Genomic DNA, 24,430 nt, shown 5'->3' with positions numbered 1-24,430 from the left:
TTGTTTAAAAACAAAACCATTTTTTTTTTCATCAAACTTTGATTTTAATGAATTCTTCCTCTTTTTTGAAACCCTCCTGGTCTTTGCTTTGTCAACATTGTCAACATTGTCACCTATATTCTGTTTGATATAACAGATGAGTACAAGTCTTTTTTTCTCTCTTTTTTAAACTTCTTGAAATGGAGAAGCCAGTCTCATTTACCGCCTATTGCTTACAGCACACTATAGCACAAAGCTTTGCCCACAGCCGAAGATTAATAAATGTGCTGTGAAATGATGGTCAAACATTTCCTTCCTTCCTGTGGTGCTATCATAGACATTAATTTTTGTTATTCTTCATATTATTTTCCTTGAATTTCTGGCTACATAATAATCTGCCTGTGAAAGTCAAGACATCTTGATTTTACAACTAGGTACAAAGACCTTGTCAGAGCTCATGTATAGCACATGTTCAACTCTAACAGCTGTGCCCCCAAATATGTAATACAATGAGGAGAAACAAACTCTGACATTTCGGAAATGCCCCTGAATGCTGTTGTCCATAATAATGTGGGATAGCTCCTTTTTTTCTTTTTAAACTCTCCAGGAAAAATCTAGTCACAGACTAAAAAAGTAAGGGGAAAAAAACCACCCATACACAAAATAAACTGCTAACATCACGGACTATGATCAAAAGTCATTTTGGTTGTTATTGACAAAAACAGATTATTTTCTTCTGAAGTAGTAAGTGGCTTGTGACAGAGCGACCCAAGGGATGAGGAGAAAAGAGAGAGATGCATTTGTCTAGACCAATTTCATTACTATCAAAGTCCTATCAAAGTCCCAGCATGGGCAACCTTGCTGCCAATTGATTGGGGGCAAATCATCTATTAATTTTAATACAAATCTGTCCTATAATCATTGACTCAATTGTGTTATGGTGATACACAGAATTCCTAGAACAGGAACCTGGGGTCCTTCAATAGATTTCAGAAAGTTTGTGCATTTGGATGGGAGAAATTGCATCTTTATTTCCACTATCCTCTAATTAAAATTTAGCATTTCCTTTAATTATTAATTTTTTAAATAAGACATTTCTGGAAGGTATCTATAGGTTGCACCAGCTTGTCAAAGGGATCTTTGCTTAAGAATGGTTAAGAATCCTTATGCTAGGCAAGAGATTTCCATTTTTTTGTTTCTATTCTCAACTAAGTACTGTGTATTTCAACCAAGTTTCTGTCATATTCAGAATAATACACATAGTTACCTCTGTCACTAGGAGAATAAAACTATTCTAAGCAAAAAACAAACAAACAAACAAACAAACATATATGGTCAATTTTTGTGTAGTGCCATGTATAACCAAGAAAAAGGTGTATTCCTTTCTATCCTTACTTAATTTTCTCCAGAGGTTTATCATATCTAAATTTTCTATTAACCTCTCTAGTTTCTTTCTTCTTTATTTTGTGGTTAGATTTGTCTGATTCTGAAAGAGGAAGATTGAGGTCCCCCACTAGAAATAGTTTCTATTTCTTCCTGTAACTAACTGGCTTAAAATATTCTCTAAGAATTTGCCAATGCTACCACTTAGTGCATACACATATGGTATTCTTCCTACTTCAAAGTTTGTGGTACTTTTTATCAAGATGTACTTTCCTTTCTTATCTCTTTTCATAAGATCTATTTTTACTTTTGCTTTATCTGCCTTTTTAATACTTCTGCTGAAGCATAATAAATTCTGTTCCAGTCTTTTACCTTTACTCTGTATGTGTCTTTCTGTGTCAAAGTTTCTTGTAAACAACATATTGTAGGATTCTGGTTTTGTTTTTTTGTTTTGTTTTGTTTTGTTTTGTTTTTTAATCCATTGTGCTATTTGCTTCCATTTTATGGGAGGGTTCATCCCATTCACATTCAGTTAAGATAGCCAACTCTGTATTTCTCTCCATCCTATATTGTCCCTTGAATATACTTTTGTTTTCTCTTTCCATGTCTTTAGTCCAGTTGTTTTCCCATCCTACCCACCACCCTATCTCCTATCACCCCACTCCCTTCTCTTATTAGTGTTTTTTTAATGCATTACATCAGCTACCTTGCCTTCTATCAACCCTTTCCCCTTTCTTTTACCTTCTGTCCTAGCAAAACAAAGCAAAACAAAGTCACAATATAGTCACATTTAGCCAATAACAAGACAATGATATATTATCATAAAGCAAAAAGGCTAGTCTTTGACTCAGTATCAGCTGAGATGTCCAAGGGCATCATCTAGACTTAATATTTTTATTCAAGATGAAAAATTAACTTTTAGTTCCCGACCCAACTGAATCAGATATATGCTGAAATTGATAAAACTTCAAAATCAAATGGAAAGCTGTATGCCATCTGTGGAATTCTGAGACTTTTTGTTTTGTTTTGTTTTTATGAAAACAGTAAAGAGAATTTTAAGTAATGCATAGCTCTATTGAGTGCTCTATCCAAAGTGCTCCATTGGACTTTCCTCATTTCAAATCTATAAGGTTGGTTTGTGAGCATTATCATCCCCATTTTAAAATAATATAAATCAGGCTAAGGAATTCCTTTACAACTCATTTTATATAAAGTTTTGAGAACTTTTAAAATAATGTAATTAGATTTATATAACAGAGCAACAAGAGTTAGTAAGATCTCTCTTAAAACTTTCAATTAAGAAATGGTAGCTCACCAAACTATGTGGATAAAAATGAAATTTCTATCTAGAAACTTAAGCAGAAGAAGGCATGACAGACAACATATAATTATTTAGGGACAAGAAAATTCCTAAAATTCCTAACTGCATGGAAATTTTGCATTTAAATTATCATTGTCATCATCACCACCACCACCTCCGCTGCCGCCAACACCAACACCACTACATTTATACAACAATTTATGTTTTGGGGAGTGTTTTCTTAACGATCTCTGTGACTTGAGTGATGGGGATGTTGTTATTATTTCCATTTTATAAACAATGAACTGAGAATTAAAGAAGTTCGGTGATTTGTCCAAGGTTAAAAAGTGTCAGAACAAAGTTCATATTTAGGTCTTCTATACCCAAACCAATGCATTTCTTTCCCTCCTCCCTCCCCACAGATTCAAACAAATCACGAAATTAGTGGAATTCAGATAATAAATTCAAATCATTCTAATGTTGGAAGATTGAAATATTTATAGACTTTAAATTTTTTATAGTATTGTATTAGAGTACGTTAACAAAATATAATACACAGAAAAAGTTGAGCTCATCAGCAAAAAGGGAAGAGGAAGTATACAGAAGGCAAAGTAGACTAAATATAAGAAAGAGAATTCCAACATATCAAATTTCCACATAGCAGGAATGAACAGTGCTTAGCTCTTGGTTTTCCCCAAAATGGAAAAACAAAAAACAAAATCCAGGTTTACAATCTATTCAAAAATGAAACTTTGCAAGTTTAGATCCCTCGTCCCTACCAAAAAATATAGTGATGAGGGTAAAATTGGTATGAAAATCAGTCTCCTTTTATGCTGCTGCTCCTACAGATGTGACATCATTTTTGCCAACTGACTTAGTAAAGTCAGGAATGGATTGAACATTCTTCCCCTTTACCCTGCAAAGTATAGAGATTGAGCCAGAGCTTCAGAGATACAATGATCTCTTTGTGCATCCAGGGAAAATAGGTAGGGAGAGAATCACAGTGGTCTGGGAAATGGCAAATGTCCATGTATCATACAAAGCCTGTAGTGAGGCTGGGCCAGCCTTATTTTACCCCAAATTGAAGGCTTATTTTTTCATTTTGGGAAAAAAAAAAAAGGCAAGGGGAAGGGGGAAGAGAGATTCTCAAACCTTAGTTGTCCAGCCCCGACTAAATTAATGATTTTTTTTTTTTGAGTTTTTGTTAGTGACAATTGCATTCTCTACAAAGGAACAGAAGAGGAAGTACTTATGGAGTTGGTTACTGCAGTTCTTGACCTTTTTCTTCTGAGCAGTACACAAGGAGTTATTCAACAGTGGCTTTTATAAATAATAGAGCCTGGGATATTCTTAAGGAAGGGGTTTGCTTTTTGTAAATAGCAAGAGCAGAACGGTTGCAAAAGCCAAAAGAAGATAAATATATATTAATCAATAATTATTGATCAATTAATAGTAAATGTGATTGACTAGTAAAAAAGGTTGCAGATTTGCTGGGCTTTGAGCTTTCTTGTGTTTTGTTCATTGTAAGAAACTTTTTAACCTGTATCAAAAAGAATTAGAGGCCTAAATCCATCTCCTCCCTTCTCTGTTTGTCTTAAGTGGCTTGAGATGTTGATATTAGACCATGGGTCACTGAAGACTCTATCTCTTCCCTACAGATTTTATCACCTGGTGAGAATCACTAAAAGAGACAGTTATTTTCCACAAGAATTATAAACATTTCATACATAAAATTACTTGAAGCTGAGTATAAGAAAGCTAGTTCTCCTCTGTCTCAACAACAAGAGATTTTTTCCTATTCACCGATATTTATCATCTATTAATGTAATTTTCTTGGTACAGAGGAATCTTTTTTTCAAAAGGAAGGAGAAAAATCACTGCCCTTGAGAAAATGACATTGAAAAGTGAATCACTTTTAAAAGTTTTGCTTTATTTTTCAGTTTCAAGGAAATGGAGGGGGGGAAGAGAAGTGAGAATTAGGTTTCCTTTATTTTTGAGGAATATAGTCTAATAGGCAACTATCTTTTCCAGAATGATGAATATTTTAAGGAAAGGTATCTGAAACTCATTGCCAGTGACATCCTGAGCTATGTAGGTTGAGTTGATGGCTAATTATTAAATTCTGGGGGCATGTGCTGTGACAGAGTTTTGCATCTTCCTGAAGATAAGCTGAGAAACCGGGGGTCATATGAACAAGGCAAAACCATTTGGACTTCCCTTAGGTCACAGCAGGTGGAGCTAAGTGAATGAAAAAAAATTAATTTTTTAATACTGAAAGCTGAAAACAAAAGTTGTCATTCCGCTGTAACAAGAATTGTAATCTTGGAAAAGCAATGTTTTCTGAATGTGGAACAGGTAACAGCAGGGGCTTTCTTGAGCTGGCTGTCCCTTGATCTTCATGCTGAATTGCTTTATCTTCACAGGGCCATACACAGTGGGCCACAGTATGATGTTTACCCACAGGAATACTGAAACCATATACCTTCCATGAGGAGAAGGAAAAGGAGTCTTCTAAGGAATGGGGATGTTGCTCTTCAGGTGAGGAGAGTTAATGATTTTCCACAAGTCATTGTGCTTCTATATTATACAATTGTTTTCAGGAAAAAAACTTAGCAAATGTGCAGCATGGACTAAAGATGGTTCAGTCTTTGGAAGATCCAGCCTCAATTACAAATACTATTGATGGTATTACTAAAACATAGTAACTCTGGGAAGAACTGAACCACCCAGAGCACAAAGAATCACAAGAAATGAAGGGACAATGGGGTAAGGGAAAGGAAGAAGGAGAATTACACTCAATTATATGCTTAAACAACCAAAGAAATCTTAAAGAATTCTTAAAGTTTATGAATTGAATTTGTTTTAATGATACTTTCAGGGCACATTTTCATTAACTTAGGTGCTGGTACCCTTCTATATGCTCAACTCTGATACCTGAAGATGTCTAAAAGGAAAACCATGGTCAGATACAGGAAAAAAAATCTAAGATCAAAGATAGCAAGAGAAATAAAGATGATTTCTTATCAAGTTCTCCAGGTATAAAACTATAAAGATGGTTAGCTTTTTCTTCAACCTTGGGAAGATGAAAGGATTGCTTCCCAAATCTTCTGCATTTATTTTTTAAAAACATAGTATAACAAGTCAATTTTACTTCTGGGGAAAAGCATTGCTATAATTTAGTTCTCATATTTTAGAGAAAATGTTCCCACGGAGAATAAATTACTAATTGAATGAAATATTAAAGATAATAGTCCTATTTTACATAGAGAAATACATGGCTAATGAAAAGAAAGTTTTTCATCTTTGTCAAGAAAAGCAGTTTTAAAAACCTCAATGAAAATTTTACATCACACAGAGCTAATTCACATTTAATGAAAAACTTAAATCCAAAATGAAACAGAAATATGAACTATGATTGTCCTTGAGGCCATGAATAAACTTTATTCCCATGTGTAAAGGAAAATGTACAAATTTTAGTCCATTCTTATAAACTCACTTCATGAAAGAGGACAAAAAAAGTGAAATTTGCAAAGCATTACTCATTCTGTGAGAACTTACAACACATGTTCTATTTAGATCACTCTGCTTTATATACATTTACCTTTTAAGAACTGGGGAAAAGTTCAAGAATATATGATTTATGTAAATCCTTGTATCCTCCAGAATTATGACTATGTTTGAGGGAAATGAAGACTCTATCCAAGAAGTATTTTAAACCTAAAGATATGTTTGCACTTATGTGTTTACTCTTAAAATGCAGTCACCTGATACAAAGATATGAGTATATCACAGCCATGAAGATTTTCTTCCATTTTCTTAGTTTTAGGAGATTATTATAGATTGTTGGAAAATACCAAGTGAAACTTAAAATCCTTTTCAATTTTGATTTGAATTCTTATTTGTTTAGGATATGCTAACATAAAGCCTTTGATGAAATTCTTGATCTGAAATAAAATAGGTTGATGATTTGAAAGCAACACAGATCTATCTAAATAGCCATGAGTACTAATAAAGTTTCACAAGCTTTTAAGTTACAATTGCAATATTAACATTTCACTAATTCTTTTAAATGAGATCTATTTGAGTCTCAAGACTAGAGGCAAGTGGACTCTTGCTTTGAGGAGAGGAAGAGCATATAATAATACATTCTTTATTACCTTTTATAAAGAAGCTCAAGTTAAATATGATTCTGAACTTCATAGTGATTTGATAGGTTTATCATTCTCATTTTACATATAAAGAAACTGAGTGATAAAGAATAAAAATTACCTATCCAAGGATACTTGCCACATCTAACAGAAAATATTGACATAGAAGGAATATCTGACTCCCAAACCATAGGGATATTTTCCAATCCATTTTCTTTTTCAGAGTTTTAATTTTATTTTGAAAAAAGATTTTATAGGATTTCTAGATGAGGGAATGAATTAAATAGCTATTCAGTGATAGGAAAGAACTCTTGGTATCATTATTGAGCATTTATTATTACATGCAATATTTCTGATTGAGAGTGGCTTAATCCAAGATTTTAAAAAAGTGATATTCTCTTTGCTTTATTTTCTAGTTCTGATATATTTCAAAGATGGGGCTGGGGAACAACTCTATTTTCATTCCTATATTTTTCTTATGTTTAAATATAATTTAATATCTACTGATATAATTAATTTTTAGAAAAGAATCTGAAAAGACTTTTTAAAAAAGCTACTACATTCCCACTCGAGAAGACCTATTATAGTAGAAAAAAATCACCACTTTATTTTTGTGTCTCAGTTGGTGAGATGCATTTTGGAATGTGAGATAAGATTCAAACATTTTTGAAGAAAATCATTAAAAATTGAAGCTAAAGGGGGTTTTAGTGTATAATACCTGGTAAATAATAATTAAATCTTATAATAAATCAGCATTAGCAATTAATCTCTTGATCAATTATATTACTTGAATATCCTCTGGGTTCAAGGAGTATACTTAATATTATGAGGTAGCAGACAATAGTTTTGTGGCATTTATTAAATAGATGGAGAAGAGAGGAAAAGATATTTCAAAGTCAAACTGAGGAGAGAGAAAATGACATTAATAATTTCACAGAGGAAGGACAATTAAGTTGCTGATGGAAAGAGCCAGTAAAATGAATAAAATGAATATGGACTTTAAAACTTTCTGTGTATATACTTTATAACCACTATATATATCTGAGTGTGTGTATATGTGTATATATAAAACATGTCATATTTGTAAATACACACACACACACATTTCATTTTGTCCACACAGCGACTTCTCAAGTGGGTCCTATAGATATTATTCCCCTACCCCACTCATAAGGAAATTGAGATAGGTTAAGTAATATGCCTACAATAGTACAACTAGAAAGAGTCAAAGACAATATAAATTTAGAACTGGAGGAGGCCTTAGAAATCTATTCCTAAGTTATTTTATATATGAACAAAGTGAATTATGCCAAAGTTAAATGATTTACCCAACAATGTACTTATCAAATAGCAATAAGATTCCCTGAATTCAGAACTATTAATCCAGGATTGGATATCCACTAGCTTATATTATTAATTTAACTTCTAAATATCTCACTTTTATTATCTCTCTGAATTTAAGTACTTATAGCTAACAATTATTATTGGTTAACTATTTAGCTCACCCATTTTCTTCCCTCTTCGCATCAAGAAACAATACAATACAAAAAAATTTTTCAAAATAGAACAAAATGTGAAATATCTCATTGGAAAAACAATTGACCAGGGGAAAAGTTCAGGAGAGATAATTTAAGTATTATGCAACTACCCAAAAGTCATAAAAAAAAAATCGCCTAGACATCAAATAATTAAGGAAAATTATGCTGATATCCTGGAACTAGAGAGTAAAATAGAAAATGAAAGAATCAATTGACTACCTCCTGAAAGAGATTCCAAAATAAAAACTTCCAGGAATATCATAGCCAAATTCCAGAGCTCTCAGGTCAAGAAGAAAATATTTCAAGCAGCTAAAAAGAAATAATTCAAATATCATGGAGCCAGAGACAGAATAACACAAGATTTAGTAGCTTCTACATTAAAATATCAAGGAGGCTGGAAGGTGATTTCTAGAGGGCAAAGTATCTGGGATTACAACCAAGAATAACCTACCCAGCAATACTGAGTATAATCTTTTAAGGAGAAAAAAGGAAATTCAAAGAAAAGACGAGAGTTGAATAGAAAATTTGACTTTCAAATACAAGACTCAAGAGAAGTATAAAAAGGCAAACAGCTAAAAGACAACAAAATGAATAAAATAAATTTAAACTGTTTATATATAGCTCCTGTATCTGTTTTGGAGGGTAGACTCCCAAGTATTTTATATTATCTGCAGTTATAATAATATTGGAATAATAGGTGGGAGACAGCTTATGGAGAACTTGGAAGTGTTCGACTATTTTAATTTTATCTTAGAGACACTATTGAAGATAGATATGTAGGGAATAAAATGGTCATAATTATTTCTCATGATATCAGTTTGGCAACTCTGTGGGAGACTCATTGAAAAGAGGAGAGACTGGAAACAGAGAGACCAAATAAAAGTCTATTATAATAGGCTAAGTCAATGATGATAAAGGACTGAGCAAAGGTAGGGAATACATGAATTTAGAGAAGAAAATGGATGTATGAGATTTTGTACATAGAATCTACAAGATGTGTCAATTGATTGGATATAGGGGTAAGAGACAGAGAAAAATCAAGAACAACAATGTGACTATGAACTAGAGTTACCCAAAAGATAGTAGGACCCCCAATTTAAAAAAAAGGAAATTTGGAAGAGGGATAGATTTTTAAGAAAATTGAATGAGTTCTGTTTTAGACATATGTTTGAGGTAACAGAACATCCATATAGAGGTGTAACAGAAAATTTGGTGAGCTAGAAATTGGGTTCAGAAGAAAAATTCAGATATATAATTACAGAGATATTTAGAAGGATAGTGGAAAATAGATAAAATAAGAAAAAAAGATTATGTATAAACAGAATAGAAATAAACATAAGCCTGAGACATATCATTAGGGGACTAAAATTAACAACAACTAATCATTCAATCAATCAAATTTAGTTTTGACAGGAACCATTAATTTACAAATTTTCCTGTTTAAAACCAACATCTTTTCTTTTCTATGTAGTATTTATTAATGACAGATAAGAGTAGAAGAATAGTAAAACAGTAAAAAATCTTGAGTCAAGAACATCTATTTCAAGACTTCAGTCATGTCATAACTATGTGATACTGAGCATGTGACATAATTTCTGAGCACCTGAGGCATCAATCCTTCAAAAATCTAAGGTTTTCAAATACAGAACAAGTACTTTGGTTGAGGGAGTTTCCCATATCAATGCAATCACAGGTCTATTAAAAAAAAAAGACAAATAATACCAAAATCAACTTTATTTAGTAATATATACTTATTTCTTAATTTATAAATATAGAAATACATGCATAGCTTGAATAAAACTTTTACTGGAGCATCCCAGAAATCATATATATGCCAGAATTTAGAATACCTGGCACATAGCAGTAAACAACTACTTCTTGATTTGACCTGGACTCTCTGAACTATTCATTAGAGCAGTGCTCTTAGTATCAAGTACATGCACTGGTCTGAGAATCAATTGGACATTTATTATTATGGAAAGCCTAATGAGGGAAGGAGAAGCTTCAATAGCATCTGGCAGAAACCTTAAGATATCAAATTTCTGTCAATCCCATGAAGCATTAATAATTAGGACAAAGGAAGTCATCAATAAAAGTTCTACTTCCATGCTGGAAAAAAGTAATTAAAATGAGTAAAGGCTTATCAAAGAGAACTCAGGATAATAAATGGTTTTAAAGAAGATGGAGCTTATGTAGTGTGGCTAAGAGACAACTAACTAGTTAATGAATACTTTTTGCTGAGTAATATATATATTATATATACATATATACACATATATGCATTTGTACATGCATATAAATATGTATGTATTCATATATATGTGTATATATAAACACACATCCATACATACTTATATATGGAAGGCACAAATTAACTATCTTTTACCTCCACTAAGGATAGAAAAAGAAATGTGCTTAAATTTCATCTTCCAAAGTTACCATTTTATAGAAAAAAAGAATAGAAATAAAAAATAAAACTCAACAATAAGAATTTTTTAAATTCTTGAATTAGGTTAATGAGAAAGATTATAAATTCCCTAAATAGAAATCATCCCAGGTGGTAAATAGTAGAGCCAGAAACTGAACCCAGATTTCGAATTCCAAATTCAGTACTCTTTCTACTAAACCAGGCTGTTTTCCATACTCACTAATTCTATATCTTCCAAAAAGGTCTATACTTCAAATAGCATTTCAGTATTCTGTCATCTGATCCTGCCTGTGGCATGACTTCTAATCCCTTCACCATCTAACTTAGTATTTTTCCTAAAATGTGGCACATAGAGTTCAGCATGACACCTAATTATATTACCTAGAATAGTTAAAAAAAAAATCACTTCAATAGACATAGAACTCACTCCTTTTGTGGGTTTTCCTTCTGTCCATATTCTCTGAATATATCTACACAAGTCAGAAGATTTCCTCTTAACACTTTTTGTGTCATGGGACTCTATGGCAATGGAGTGAAACTTACGAACTTCTTTTGAGGTTCATAATTGCAAAATATATAAAAATACATATGATTACAATGGAAACACATTATATTGAAATAATTAATAATTACATGTATGTATAAATTATCAGAGAGAATATGTGGGTATGAAGGTACATGTATAACTTGTGACACCTGAATTTTCAGATGTGAGTACATTTTCATTTAGTGCTGCTTAAGTTTTAAGATATTTTCATCTAAGAGGAAATATTGCCTGAAGGTAAAAGATGTTGTGACCTCACATCTGGAATTTAGTAAGTACTTAGTAAAACCTTGTTATTTTAATGAATAAGTAAAATGTTAGAAGAGGCTTGAAGTAGAAGATGAAGATGAAATATCTTCTTGGGGTCCCAAAGGATCTTTCTAATCCCATGGCTTCATAAAGTTATAGCAGTTCATGTGTCAGTATTTCTGGTCACACATTTATGTAATCAATAGAACTCTCAATAGACTTATCTTCAAGATAAAAGGCAGCCACATGTACATTTCACAGGAAGAATAATACAACATATTGTAGTCATTTTATTTCAGGAGGGGACAATGACTGAATCACATAGACAATTAAATTCCCTTAGTTTCCAATCTGAGGTTTTATTCTCGCCATTTGATGAGACAGTATTGCCCAGAATGTGATGCCAAAGGCATCTAAGTTGCTTAATTGAAATGAAGTTTAATCCCAAAAGGAGAAATTCTCAATATTAGGCAATGTTATCAAAACTTTCTTTCCAAAAATTGTGACTTGAGGGTCAAGCAATACAGCCAATATCCCTTTTCGGTATAAAATTTGGCAAGAAAAAACCATCACCATCTGTTCCCAAGTAAGACAACACAAAAACAAGCAGCATGAGGAAATACAGTAATTTAAAAATTTACCAGGTGCTCTCCCAACAAGGAGAGGATCAACTCACCCTTCCTAATTAAAAAAAAGGAACCAATAATAACACATTTAAATACTATAAATTCTGCAAAATACTTTACATTACCTCATTTTGTTTCATAGTGCCACAATTTGACTAGAGAGTAAATTTTAGTTCCCTAAAGAAGGGAAGGGAAGGAGCTATTTATAAAGTATCTTTTAGAGCTGATCCAATTAATAGTCAATTTAAAAAGCAGTAATCCACTCTCAACATTGTTCAGTTTTTAAGGTAATATACAATTTGGCTCAATCATTCTGACATTCAAAAAGTATTTTTTAAATGAATGAATGTTGTTTCCAAACTGAGGCTACACTGAGGAAGACCTTAATTCTTTTTTTAAAAAAGCTTTCACTGCATCTACCATCATTTCCACAACATCTTGATCTGTATCTGGCCACTGGACCCAGATAGCTCAGGAGAGAAATTGAGGCTGGTGACCTTGCCCAGCTCTCCCTCCCTTAAATTTAATTCCTTTGCAAGTCATGGAATCACCTCTCTGATGTTATGATCCTCTTTGAGAATACAAGACAAACAACAAGTTGTTGGGACTTTATACAAGTCACACTTGCTAAGGATAAATGTGCCCCAGACTTCTGTCTAGGTGTTCTTCTCCCTCCATACCATTTTATTTGGTGATATCATGGTGTTCCATGGAGTTAATTATCATTTCAATGCTGATTATTTTCAGATTATTTTAATCACAACTTTTTTAACCTCTCTACTACCCTCCAGATTTAGAAATCCAAATGTCAATTGGACATCTCAATTTGGATATTCTGAAGACATCTTAAATTTAATATGTCCAAATTAAACTCATTATCTTCCTTCTCTTTTCCCCTTCCAAGTGAGAAGGGAATTGGATAAGCAAGTAGAAATGGGAATTGAGTGAACTTCATTGACTCCACCTTGTGACTCAATTCTGGAGCTAGCTCAGTTCTCTTTCTAATTAATTATGAATCTAATACAATTTTATGTTCTGTGAGAAAACTTCATTCATTGTTTGAACTTTGTTCTTTGTGTCTGGTAAGCCGGACCAAAAACTTAGAGACTCTTTAACTAAGGACCTAGATTATGTTGACCAGAACCTGTCATTGATGAAAGGACTTTTCTCGCAGCTACACATCCCAAGAAATCGACTTGTCTTATCTGAAAATTGACTACAGACTGATCAGTCAATTATCACTTCCTTATTAGTTTGATTGTTTATAGATACTTGGGGGGAGTAGGATATCTCTTTTTCAGATTTTGGGGAACTGCACCTATTGATTCTCGTCCTTCCAACTTAGAAAAGTTCCTAATCTTTCTTCAAATTACAAATCAGATTATCTAATGTATCCTGGTTGATTTTCTTTTAATTAATTGATTTTATTTGCTTCATTGTTTTTATTGTATAAAAACCAATTTCTCCCTATTTTTGATGTCCAGTGACAAAGCCAAGGAAGGTAGACTGTTCCCAATTTGTTGGGCATTTTGCATGTGTTGCTAAATAAATCAATTTACTTAGAAACCTTTGTTCTCTCAATTATTTCATCTTTTACCAGCCTATTATTATGGCAAGCATTCACCCCTTCTTGAAACCCAGATATTACCTTCAACTCTTCCTTTTCTCTTATCACTGATATCCAATCTGTCATCATAGTTGCTCTATACACTAATTCCTCTCCTGTAACATTGCCACCATCATAGTATAGGCCCTCAACTCTTACATGTGGACTACTGAAATAACCTTCTGGATAGTCTTCCTGCCTCAAGGCTCATCGAATTTTTCCACTCAGATGTCAAACTGATCTTCCAACAAGGGCAGCTCTGACTATGTCATCCCTACCACCCATCCCATTCAGTTAACTCTAGCATCAATTTAAGCACTTAATGATTAAATACAAAATTATTTGTCTGGTATCTATCATAATCTAATCTCCTCCTCTATTTCTAGTTTGTTTGTTTTTGTTTTTTAATTTTCCTTCCCCAATTATTCTCTAATTCAGTCACACTGAATTTGTTCCTCCCATCTCTTAAATGCATTTTCACTGGCTGATCCTATGATTGGAATTATCTCTCTCCTTATCTCTACTTTCTAGTTTCCTTCATTCACTAGCTAAAATTCCATTTTCTAGGAGAATTCTTTCATCATTCCACTTAATATTATTCTTTCTTTGACTGATTATTTTCAATTTATCTTGTACATGGTTATTTACATGTTGTATCCCTTATTAGATTATAAGATCCTAGAAAACAATTCCCTTTCTTTGTATCCCAAGCACTTAGTACAGCGAATTGGCACAGATTAGGTACTTAACAAATGCTTGCTGACAACTCAAATGCAGCCTGTAATTTTCAGAGGAACCCTATGAACATTTTATTTCTTAGCAGTTTGTAATACCTTTCATATCCCCAAACAGTTACTTTGACTACTTCATTTTAAACCCCATAATACTATGAACTCTAATAAGTGTAAATAACCTGTCTTATCTTGTCTTTTTGTCTCCATTGTTACTTAGCACAGTATTTGTCATAATAAAGCCCTAGTAAAGATTCACTGAATTAAATTTCCCCTCATTTGTAAACTTTGAACAGTGTACCCTTAAGATTTATAGTTTGGAAATCACCTACTTTGTAAATTCTTCCTGATTTGCTCCTCAGATTCAACTAGAAGATCTTGCAGTTTCCTGAGTTACTGTAAACAAGGTGTGGGATAATGCAATACACAAAGGTGATGGTTCAGCCCATTATACAAAGAGAGCCAAGAATCTATGTTCTACCTTTGTCTGGGTTTTCATTCTCAAACAATATTACCAGTATGGCCCAAAAAGCACAAAGGAGGATTTTCCCCCTATTTCCCTCTGTTCTCCCTATATTCTCACCCCCATGAGGAAAACTATAGAGTACCTTCTTGTGACAGCTTAATTAAACCCACTCATTGACTGAAGGGTTGAAGAATCGGGCTTAAAAACCACATTAAGTTATTTCTGATCATAATAGTTTTTTTTTTTAAATCCAAGTATGCATTTCCTTAAAATGAAAGACCTATTTGATTTAAAAAAAATTCTTTCAAAAAAAAATTCTTTCTTATCTAAGTCCTCCAAACCATGTCTGGCTTGGCTGATAAATCCACAGTGGGCAAAGAGCAGTCTTGCATTCTGACTACGATTGAAAATAAGACAAATTTAGTCTTATGGTGAATTTAGAAAGTTGGACTGTTCAAAAAATGCTGATTTCTGAATTTTCTAAATTTAAGGTATGGGGAAAAGATCCCATATTACCTAGGTTTAAAAGGGGTGGGGTATTAAGAGAGAATTAGTAACAAATTACTAAGGTAATATTCCTAAAATTTTGGCTTTCCTAGGAATGCAGTTTTATTTCCACTGAGAAGAAAGTGCCTTCATTATTGTGAAGTATATTCATGCTGACAGATAGCTGTAATATTGGTCAGAAGAAAGGAAAGAATGTCATATAGACTTTTGGCAATGTTTTAAAGATACTTTCCAAAGACTGAGGATCTCTAGGTGAGCAGGTATTACCTACAAGTTTCTATATGTTTCAACTAAACATATTTATCTATATAAATCTATCTACTCAATTGATATTATAACAGGAAAATATCATTATAGATATTCTTAATGAGCATCCATAAAATATTTTCTTAATTTTCTGTACTTTAATTTCAAAGAATAAATCTTTCCAAATATTTATTTATGTATATTTACTTTCTGGATTTATTATTTCTGGATATTTATTTTCTTTCTAATTTTAGAAAAAGCATATTGAAAGTGTCTCATTTAGTTAATATAATCTCCTTTGGTGCTTCTACATTTCAAAATGTACAATTTCTGAGGTACACAAGAGTCAGCATAGCATAATGATTAAGGCATTGGAATCGGAGTAAGGAAGATTATGGTTCAAATTCTGACTCACATAATTACTGGCTCTGTGACCATGCATTTGTTTACATATGTGTAATATTAGGGCACTGGATTTGTGGACTCAAAGATTTCTTCCAGCACTAAATTTATGACACTCTGATCTTTTGACTAAACACAGTTATGGTAATTTAGAGTACTTATTATAACTGAACCAATTCTTAGTATTTTCCATTAAATAGTCTTGCAAAGTGAAATATGCAATCAATAAGGTCTTTAGGTAGGATAAGGCTTAAGGAACATTCTTATTTAATTAAAGAATAGGGCCAATTCATCATACATTTTTTCTTTTGTTGCCTTATACTCTCTCTTGTTAATAACCTGTTAACAAGCATTTACAGTATAGAGTATAAACAGTCTCCCTAATTATAAATTATAAAACACTCTCCCTAAATAATTCTCTGTTAACATGTATAGAGTGTAAGCAGTTAGGTGGGTAAAGCGCTTGACTTGGAGTTAAAAAGACCAGAATATTCAATTATTATCTCAGATACTTACTATGTATATGACGGAGCAAGTCACTTGACTTTCATCTCTGAATTAGAGAAAATAACAGAAGCTACATCACCAGCACCAAATGGGATAAGATCCATAAAGCACTTTGCAAACCTTTAAATGCTATATAAATGCTATCATCAATATTATTAATAAGTTTAAGTAAAGAGCCATTTTGTCTTTGTATCCTCAGCACCTAAGCATAATACCTACATAGTAGGTAATACATAAATTTGTATTGACCTTAATTGTGTGACAGTGGAACCATCACATTTGGTGATATGACTCGATAACAGTTTTTCCAATGAACTTCATGTGGTGGTAGAATGCTAGTGGCTTTAAATTTATATAATTTTTTAAAACCACATTTCTTTTTCTAATTTAAGATTCATTCTATCTGAGTATACAAGAGAGTCTTGAGTCCAGACTAAACTCACTAAGCGCTGAGGAAGAACATAATGACAGAAAGAAGGTGGGTGGCAGAGTGAGGAAAGAAAGATAAAGGGAAAAAAAAAGTATGAAAGGCTATGAGACCTAAGGTCCTCAAAAATTCATACCTTTCCTAATTGTACTTTTCTCCTCATAGAATTCTCTGCAAAGCCCAGATCTTTATTGTGAAGCTTATTTCAGCTCTGGAATTCACAGCATCCTCTGGGCCTAAAACCTCTCCATCTGATTGGACAGATCCTATCAGGATCTAATTAAGAAGGGTGGTCAGGCAGGCTAATTAAGGAAGTGTCTTATTTCCAGACATCTTCTGCCAAACTCTTTCATTATTAATCTGCAATTGCTAGATATCAGGTCTTAATTTATTGTTTTATTGCTTGTTTATACTTAAAGTGTTAAGAAAAGAGATTGAATTTAAAAGTGCCTCCTGCATACATTCCCCTCCTCCCAAGGCCAATTGTTAAATATTAACCAATCTACTCCTGCTGCAAACTGAACTGCTCCCTTGCTTTTTCTGTTATCTTTATGTGTTGTATTCCCCTCCCCATTTTATATATACTCCTTCAGGACAGGGATTGTTTTTATTCCTACTTCTATTTATATTTCCAGCAATCTGCCTAGTGCCAGGCTCATAGTAAGTGGTTAATAAATACTTGTTGACTGACAAAAAAAAAAAAAAAAAAAGTCAAAAGATGATAAGAAGCTTTAGGACAGAGCAGTGAATTAGTTAGTACCTGGGAGATAGATATTCCTATCCGGGTTCTGTCACTGAGTAGGTGTGTGACATTAGAATATTAACTTTCTGGGCTTCAAGTTTCATACATATAAAAGAAAGATTTGAGCTGCAATAGCTCTAAGGTCTATTTCATTTCAATCCAAGAGTTTCTTGGAAAATAAAAGAAAGACCAAGTCGATACTCATGGGAGATGACATATAAGAAGGCACATGAGTATTCAGCTACAATGGGTTCAACAACAAAAGATCCATCAAGTTCTATCTTTGTCTCAAACCCAAGCACTTCAATAATGGTGCATAATTCCGATGTTTTCCTAGAACAGTTGGGCCATTTCACAGCTCCACCAACAGTGCATCACTTAGTGTCGAGGTTATTACATTCCTTTTGAACAACTAGTACTTATTTGGACAAGAGCCATATTGGAAACAGCAGACAACATTGTGGTTACTGCTTCTCCAAGTGGTATTTTGCCTGACAAAGAGATTACACCTTGGGATTTATGTCAGGTCTTTCCCCCACAAAAAATACATGCATTACTCAGGGTGCTCCTGGGACAAGTCAAAAAAACCATGTTTCATCATGTGGCCTGATTTAATAGGAAGAAGTCTTCTCAAACCTATTACAACCACAGTAATTGTTTAATCACTATTTGTTGACTTTTAATAACATTCTCTCTACTGGAGAGGAATATAGTGAATTTGTTTCACCTCCAGATGCCTTGGTAATAGAATACTTAGAGAGAACACCTGAGCATGTAAAATGTTACCTAGGGTAAAAATAACCTCAAGGTACTACATCTTGACCTATCTTATTATCTATGAGGGTTTTCTAACACTGTAAGCTTGTATTGTCATTATAATACTCATACTGTAAGAACCATATATTCTGTCCTACTTGGCATTATGTTCAATAAATGCTGACTTGCTATATATTTGTCATTTAATTTAATGACCAATCCATGCTTCTTTTCTCTCAATTTGGGCAGGGAGGAGGAGAACATGGATGTAATCAGGGAAATATACAACAACGAGAACCTCTTCAATGAGTCATTTATATCCGTGATTATACCTCTACCTTTAAGTGTGACAAGGTCCTCAAATTATTGAATGTAATTTGGTCTAATCATACTAATAATTCACATTACCACTGCTTACTATGCTTGTAAATGTCTTTGAAAATGAATTCAGGGTAGCCCACATATTTACTTAAGCTGTTTGCTGATGGTGTCATGATGGCAGACTAGTGTAAGATGCTCCACAAAAGCAGAACTAACAATTAAATATTCAAAAACATTCTCTCAGATTTACCTTCAAAACTAATTTACTTATCATACATGTACATGTATACACACTTACATACTTAGTCTTGTTGTTTATGCTCTTACCTCATTTTTATCCAAAAAAAATACAGTGCTGTACAATCCAGCTGGGGACCATATTCAAGGTGACCTTGCCCTAAAAGAGAATTTTGGGGGGGTGTTTTTGGGGGAACAGGCATGGTAAATGTCTTTGGTATTTGAAGGTTATCAGGTGGAAGAGAGATTAGACTCTCTTTGTCTGGCTCTAGTGGATAGAGCTGGGTTCAAAGGGTAGAACTTGAAAGGAAGATTTAGGCCTAAAGTAAGGATAAAAGCTTCCTTTAAAATTAGAGAAATCCTAAAGAGAATTTAGATTACTTGGAAGGTAGTGAGTTCTCTCTCACAAGAAGTCTTAAAGCAAAGTCTGGATTACTACTTGCCAAGGAAGGGAATCTATCCAGGTATGAGTAGGAATACATGGTCTCTGAAGTTCCTTCCAATTCTCAGATTCTGCAATGTGTGAAATGTTTTTAAAAAATCAAATTCACAACTTAAGTAGAGATCTGCCACTACTGGTGATATTCAAAAGCAATGGTAGAACCATTAGAAAAATAATATTAATGTATATGTATGTACAAATAAACATATACACAATCTCTTTATGTATGAACATATGTACACACATACATATGTAATTGTATGTACATACATATATGTGTGTATATACATATGCATGTAACATCAAAGCACTTTTCTTTATAACAACTCTACAAGGTAGGGAGCGGAAGTGTCTATCTCCATTTTATTTATAACTGAAGAAACATTGATTTAAATTCAGAAATGAAAAGGAAGAGAGTGTTATATTAAGTTATCTAAGAGTATTGTACAATCTTGTGCCTACAATAGAGGTTCATCTTTTTTTTTAAACAATGATATTATTCCAAAAATATTATATGACTTTAAGTTATAAGATACTACAATATTTCAAGAATGGAAGTTGCTAATCACCCAAAGGTAAATGGTGAAGGGGCATAGTGGACATGAATAGGTTTAAGAACACAATACAATGCATCATGTTATGATTGTTTAAATATTTCAGCATGCCTGACTATTTGTGATCCGATTGTGGTCCTTTTCAAGAATGAAGAATAGCATATTTCACAGCTAGTTTAATTGAATAGAGATTGGTCATTGTGCTGATGAAAGTTCAGCAAAATAGTATTTCATCACATGTATATACCATAACTTGCTCATCCATTCCCTAATTTGTGGGGACCTCTCTCAGTTTCCTATTCATTGCCATTTCAAAAAGAATTATAACATCAAGTAAAAGACTATTTGAAACAATTAACAACTTCAACAAAGTTATAGGATATCAAATAAACTCACAGAAATCATCAACATTTATTTATGTATATTTTCAACAGAGTCCAACAGGAAGAGATAGAATGAGGAATTCCATTTTAAATAATTACAAGTAATATAAAATACTTGGGACTCCTCCTAAGAAAAACCCAGGAATGACAGGAACATAATTATTAAACAACTTTCAAACAAAGATAGATCTAAACAACTGGAGAAATATTCATTGATCATGATTAGACCATACCAATATATTGAAAATCACAATTCTACCTAAATTATTTAGTGTCATCATAAATCATTGGCAGATTGTACCCTAGTATTACTTTATAAAGCAATATAAATACTTTTAAAAACCCACAAAACTTAAATCAATCTACTTGCAAACAAACTACTTTCCTTAACTCAAAGGAATGTAAGATGTGTAAGTTTGAAGACATCTCCACTTCAGGTGTTTATATGAACTATTTGTTTATATAATGTTCACCCCAACATATTGATGTCATTTTAGCCCTCTTTGAGAACAAAGAACAAGCAACCAAACTATCAAAAACTTTATAGAGCTAGAACAATTAACAAAATCCACCTAGAAGAACAAGCTAAAAATAATCAAGAGAATCAATTTTTTCAAATGTAAAGAAAGGTAACCATACTGTATTATAAAGTAGTAATCATGAAAACAATCTGGGACTGGCTAAGAAATAGAGTTAAATATTAATGGAATAGATTAGGTACACAATAAAAAGTAGTTAATGACTATAGCAATTCAGTGCTTCATAAACTGAGAAGTTTTGGGGACAAAAACTCACTATCACCTGTTGCCAATGTCCAAAGATCTCTGTCTATCTTTGGTGACCTGGGCTGGATATTTTTCTGTGATATTTTTCTGGACATCCCTATCAAGATTGGATCTGGCAAATTTTTTATATATTTGGAGAAGTTTGTGGACAAGAGTTAGACTGTACTGCTTCCTTTCACTCCACCATCTTAAGCTAGCCATCTCCACATACTTCTTTGTGATCTTATTCAATCCCTTGGGGTTTATGCAAATTATACAAATCCAGGTTGAGGACTCTTGCTTTAAGGTGTTTTTGTTTGTTTGTTTGTTTGTTTTTTTAAGTACTTTATATTGCTATGTAAAGTTATCCTTCATTGAGATACAATCTGCCAGTGATTTAAATAAGCACCTCCTAATTTCATTATTACATCATACAAATAACAAAGCACTTGGTAGCTGGGAGAGAGAAAAGGAGGAACCTTAGTCAGTTGAACACATTTCTCAAAGCTGGGCCTGAATGAGTTCAATTAGTTCTTATAAAAAGACTGGCATCTTTCCAAAGATTAAACAATGTAGTTTTTTCTTCTACATTGCAGAACAAGAATATAATTGAAGTACCTTTTTTTTTTTTTTTCCCCCTTTAAAAGAAAACCTGTACATTTTGGCAATCTTCAATTGCTCATGTTCTCAATATCCTCAATAGACTTGGGTGTATTTTTATTGAGAATGGAACATGTTTGAAACTGTGATGACAACTGAGGGACTGTACATACTTTTGAAAACTCTTATCAAAACTGGAAATACATTTAACAATTTTGAAGGAGTTGCCGTTACCTAAATTTTAATTCATTTGAAACTAGTACTAGTAAATTTAGCATGTAAATAAATATCTATATGGAATTTTGCATTATGGTCCTTTATTTTAAAGAGGATAGTACTAATGATGTTCACACCTGCATCTCATATAAATTGATATGAAAAGATAATAACTCTTTATTTTAAAGCTATAGCTATTGTTTTGCCACCTATTTTAGATATGTATCTCACCTCTATTTTGCTCTGGCTACATAAATCCTTTGTTCTTGGATGCTATTTAGCTTACTTGACACACCCTTTTGACATATCTTTCACAAAAAACTTGCATTGCTAGAAGTTCTACTACTATAAAGGGGTATGAGCTAGAGTATGACACTTCCAAGTAGGGCTGGATGAACAAACACATTCAAGAAAATGGATATGATGTTAATGGAAGGTAGAAGATGCTCCATTGTAAGAAATTCAGTCTGGCCCTACAAAATGGGATAGTGTACCTGATTTCTTAAGCTAAGAGGAGACAGATGACATCCTCAGGATCTCTCAAATGTATTCATCAGCCTTACCAAATCAGTCAGCAGTTGTGAACTCAGTTTAAAACATGAAAGAGGAAAGACTACATACTTCCCCAGACAATTGGTAGGTTCATGAGTCAAAGCACTCATGGGTTGTTTGATTCTATTGAGTAGGTTATGTAGTCTGAGAAAATATATTGACCAACTTAATCTAGCACTAAGAAGTAAAATTTAATAAAAAGTAAAAGGACAGTGACCGCTAGTTGACTTGTTGATGATTAATAAATTCATTGAAAATGTAAAAATGGCCAGCCAGGTTTCTTTGATTGATTCAAAGGGATTCATGTTTACTTTTATATACTTAACATCACTTATTCAGGAAAACTTACTTATCCACTACAAATTGCCTGAAGCCATTTCAGTATAATTAAAGACTTTCTAAGACCTAGTATATCTAATCAAGTTTGCCAAGAAAATACAATATGAGATATCATTCAATGGGCACAACATGAAATTGTTCCTTTAAAGACTAAAAGAAGGTTAAAAGATTAAAAGACAAAAAAGAAAAAAAAAAAAAACATTTGGAGATGATTTCCAAGGAGAGGCATTTATTGCAAAAGTAAGGTAATATTGAAAATAAAAATTTGAAACAATGCAGAACTAAGTGACAATTCATTTGAATAAGACTGTTGGACTTGTTGAAAAATTAGAGACTCATAAAATCTTGAACTGAAATTGACTTTGATTGTTGGATATATTAACATGCCTAATAGAATTTCTAAAGAATGGTCCTCTCAATGTATCTGATTAAATATAGTTCATCCAATATAGCAATACTGGATTAGTAGAATTGTTTTCTCCAAATAGAATGCCATTGTCAGAAAATATTTCAAGATAGTATTGATGCTGAACATAAGTAGACTCATTTTTCTTTAGACCTGTATTCCCTGAATATATTACATCTCAGAAAGGTAAGCAAAGACTTATTCACATGATAGAAATGCAAAAAGATGCAACGGAACCTCCAAAATTCAAGCTCAATAAAAAAAAAAATTCCTTTATTTATTTATATGAAATTATTAAGGGTTCTCCATGTTATCTTCTCTAGTTCCTTTAATGTCTATGTTGTTTCTAACATTTGGAAGATATTTGCTATCCTCCTCTGAACTATCTCAAAGTTTCCATACATATATAAATAATATCATTTATGTTGACATTAAAATCAGTTTATTTATAAGAGAATCATAGTGAGAGATGCTGGTTTCCAACTTTGGTGGCTGATTTGTGATTTGGTTGCCGATTGTAGGGATTTCCTACAGTAATACAATTCTTGGAGGAAAAGATAAATGCTGTCAATGAGCCATGCCTTGGATGTCTAAAAGATCTGGACCCTGGGTAGCTATTTGGGCAAACGAGACTGAAATGGAACCAAAGTGTGTTTGATAGTCCCACAAGTCCCCTGGAAGACTTTCTTAGCTCTCAGGAGAATATATTTAAAGTGATGTTATAAGAGATACTTTAAATATTTATTCCTGTGTACTTATGAGTCTTTATTTTAAGCACTTATTTTAATCTGAAGGAAATAAATAGTTGTTTTATATCTATTTACTATGTTGTATACTGAGTAATTTTTCTGGAAGGGATTCTGTTTATTCCTTTTGGGGAGGATATTACCATGAACTTTATCTAAGCTTCCTTTAAAAGATGCTCCCTAGAATTCTGAGGTGAGGGGCAAAATGAACCAGAGGATGGGAAAGTCTGAATCCCTACATTTGATTTCATACTCCCCCCACAACTGAACTTGGTTTAAGCCAAT

General features: G+C 32.8%; 1 protein-coding gene across 1 annotated transcript in view; it reads right to left on the bottom strand.

Moving 5' to 3' along the window:
• PRKN (parkin RBR E3 ubiquitin protein ligase) overlaps positions 1-24,430 on the bottom strand; it is a 1,861,641-nt gene that overhangs the window by 498,462 nt on the left and 1,338,749 nt on the right. The window contains 1 exon segment of the mRNA XM_074309364.1: positions 18,124-18,130. Within this exon segment, the coding sequence (XP_074165465.1) occupies positions 18,124-18,130 (7 nt within the window).

Source organism: Sminthopsis crassicaudata, chromosome 4, assembly GCF_048593235.1.
Source record: "Sminthopsis crassicaudata isolate SCR6 chromosome 4, ASM4859323v1, whole genome shotgun sequence".
NCBI classification, from domain to species: domain Eukaryota; kingdom Metazoa; phylum Chordata; class Mammalia; order Dasyuromorphia; family Dasyuridae; genus Sminthopsis; species Sminthopsis crassicaudata.
The sequence above is the reverse complement of the archived record's forward strand: the minus strand, read 5'-3'. Positions and strand labels throughout refer to the sequence as shown.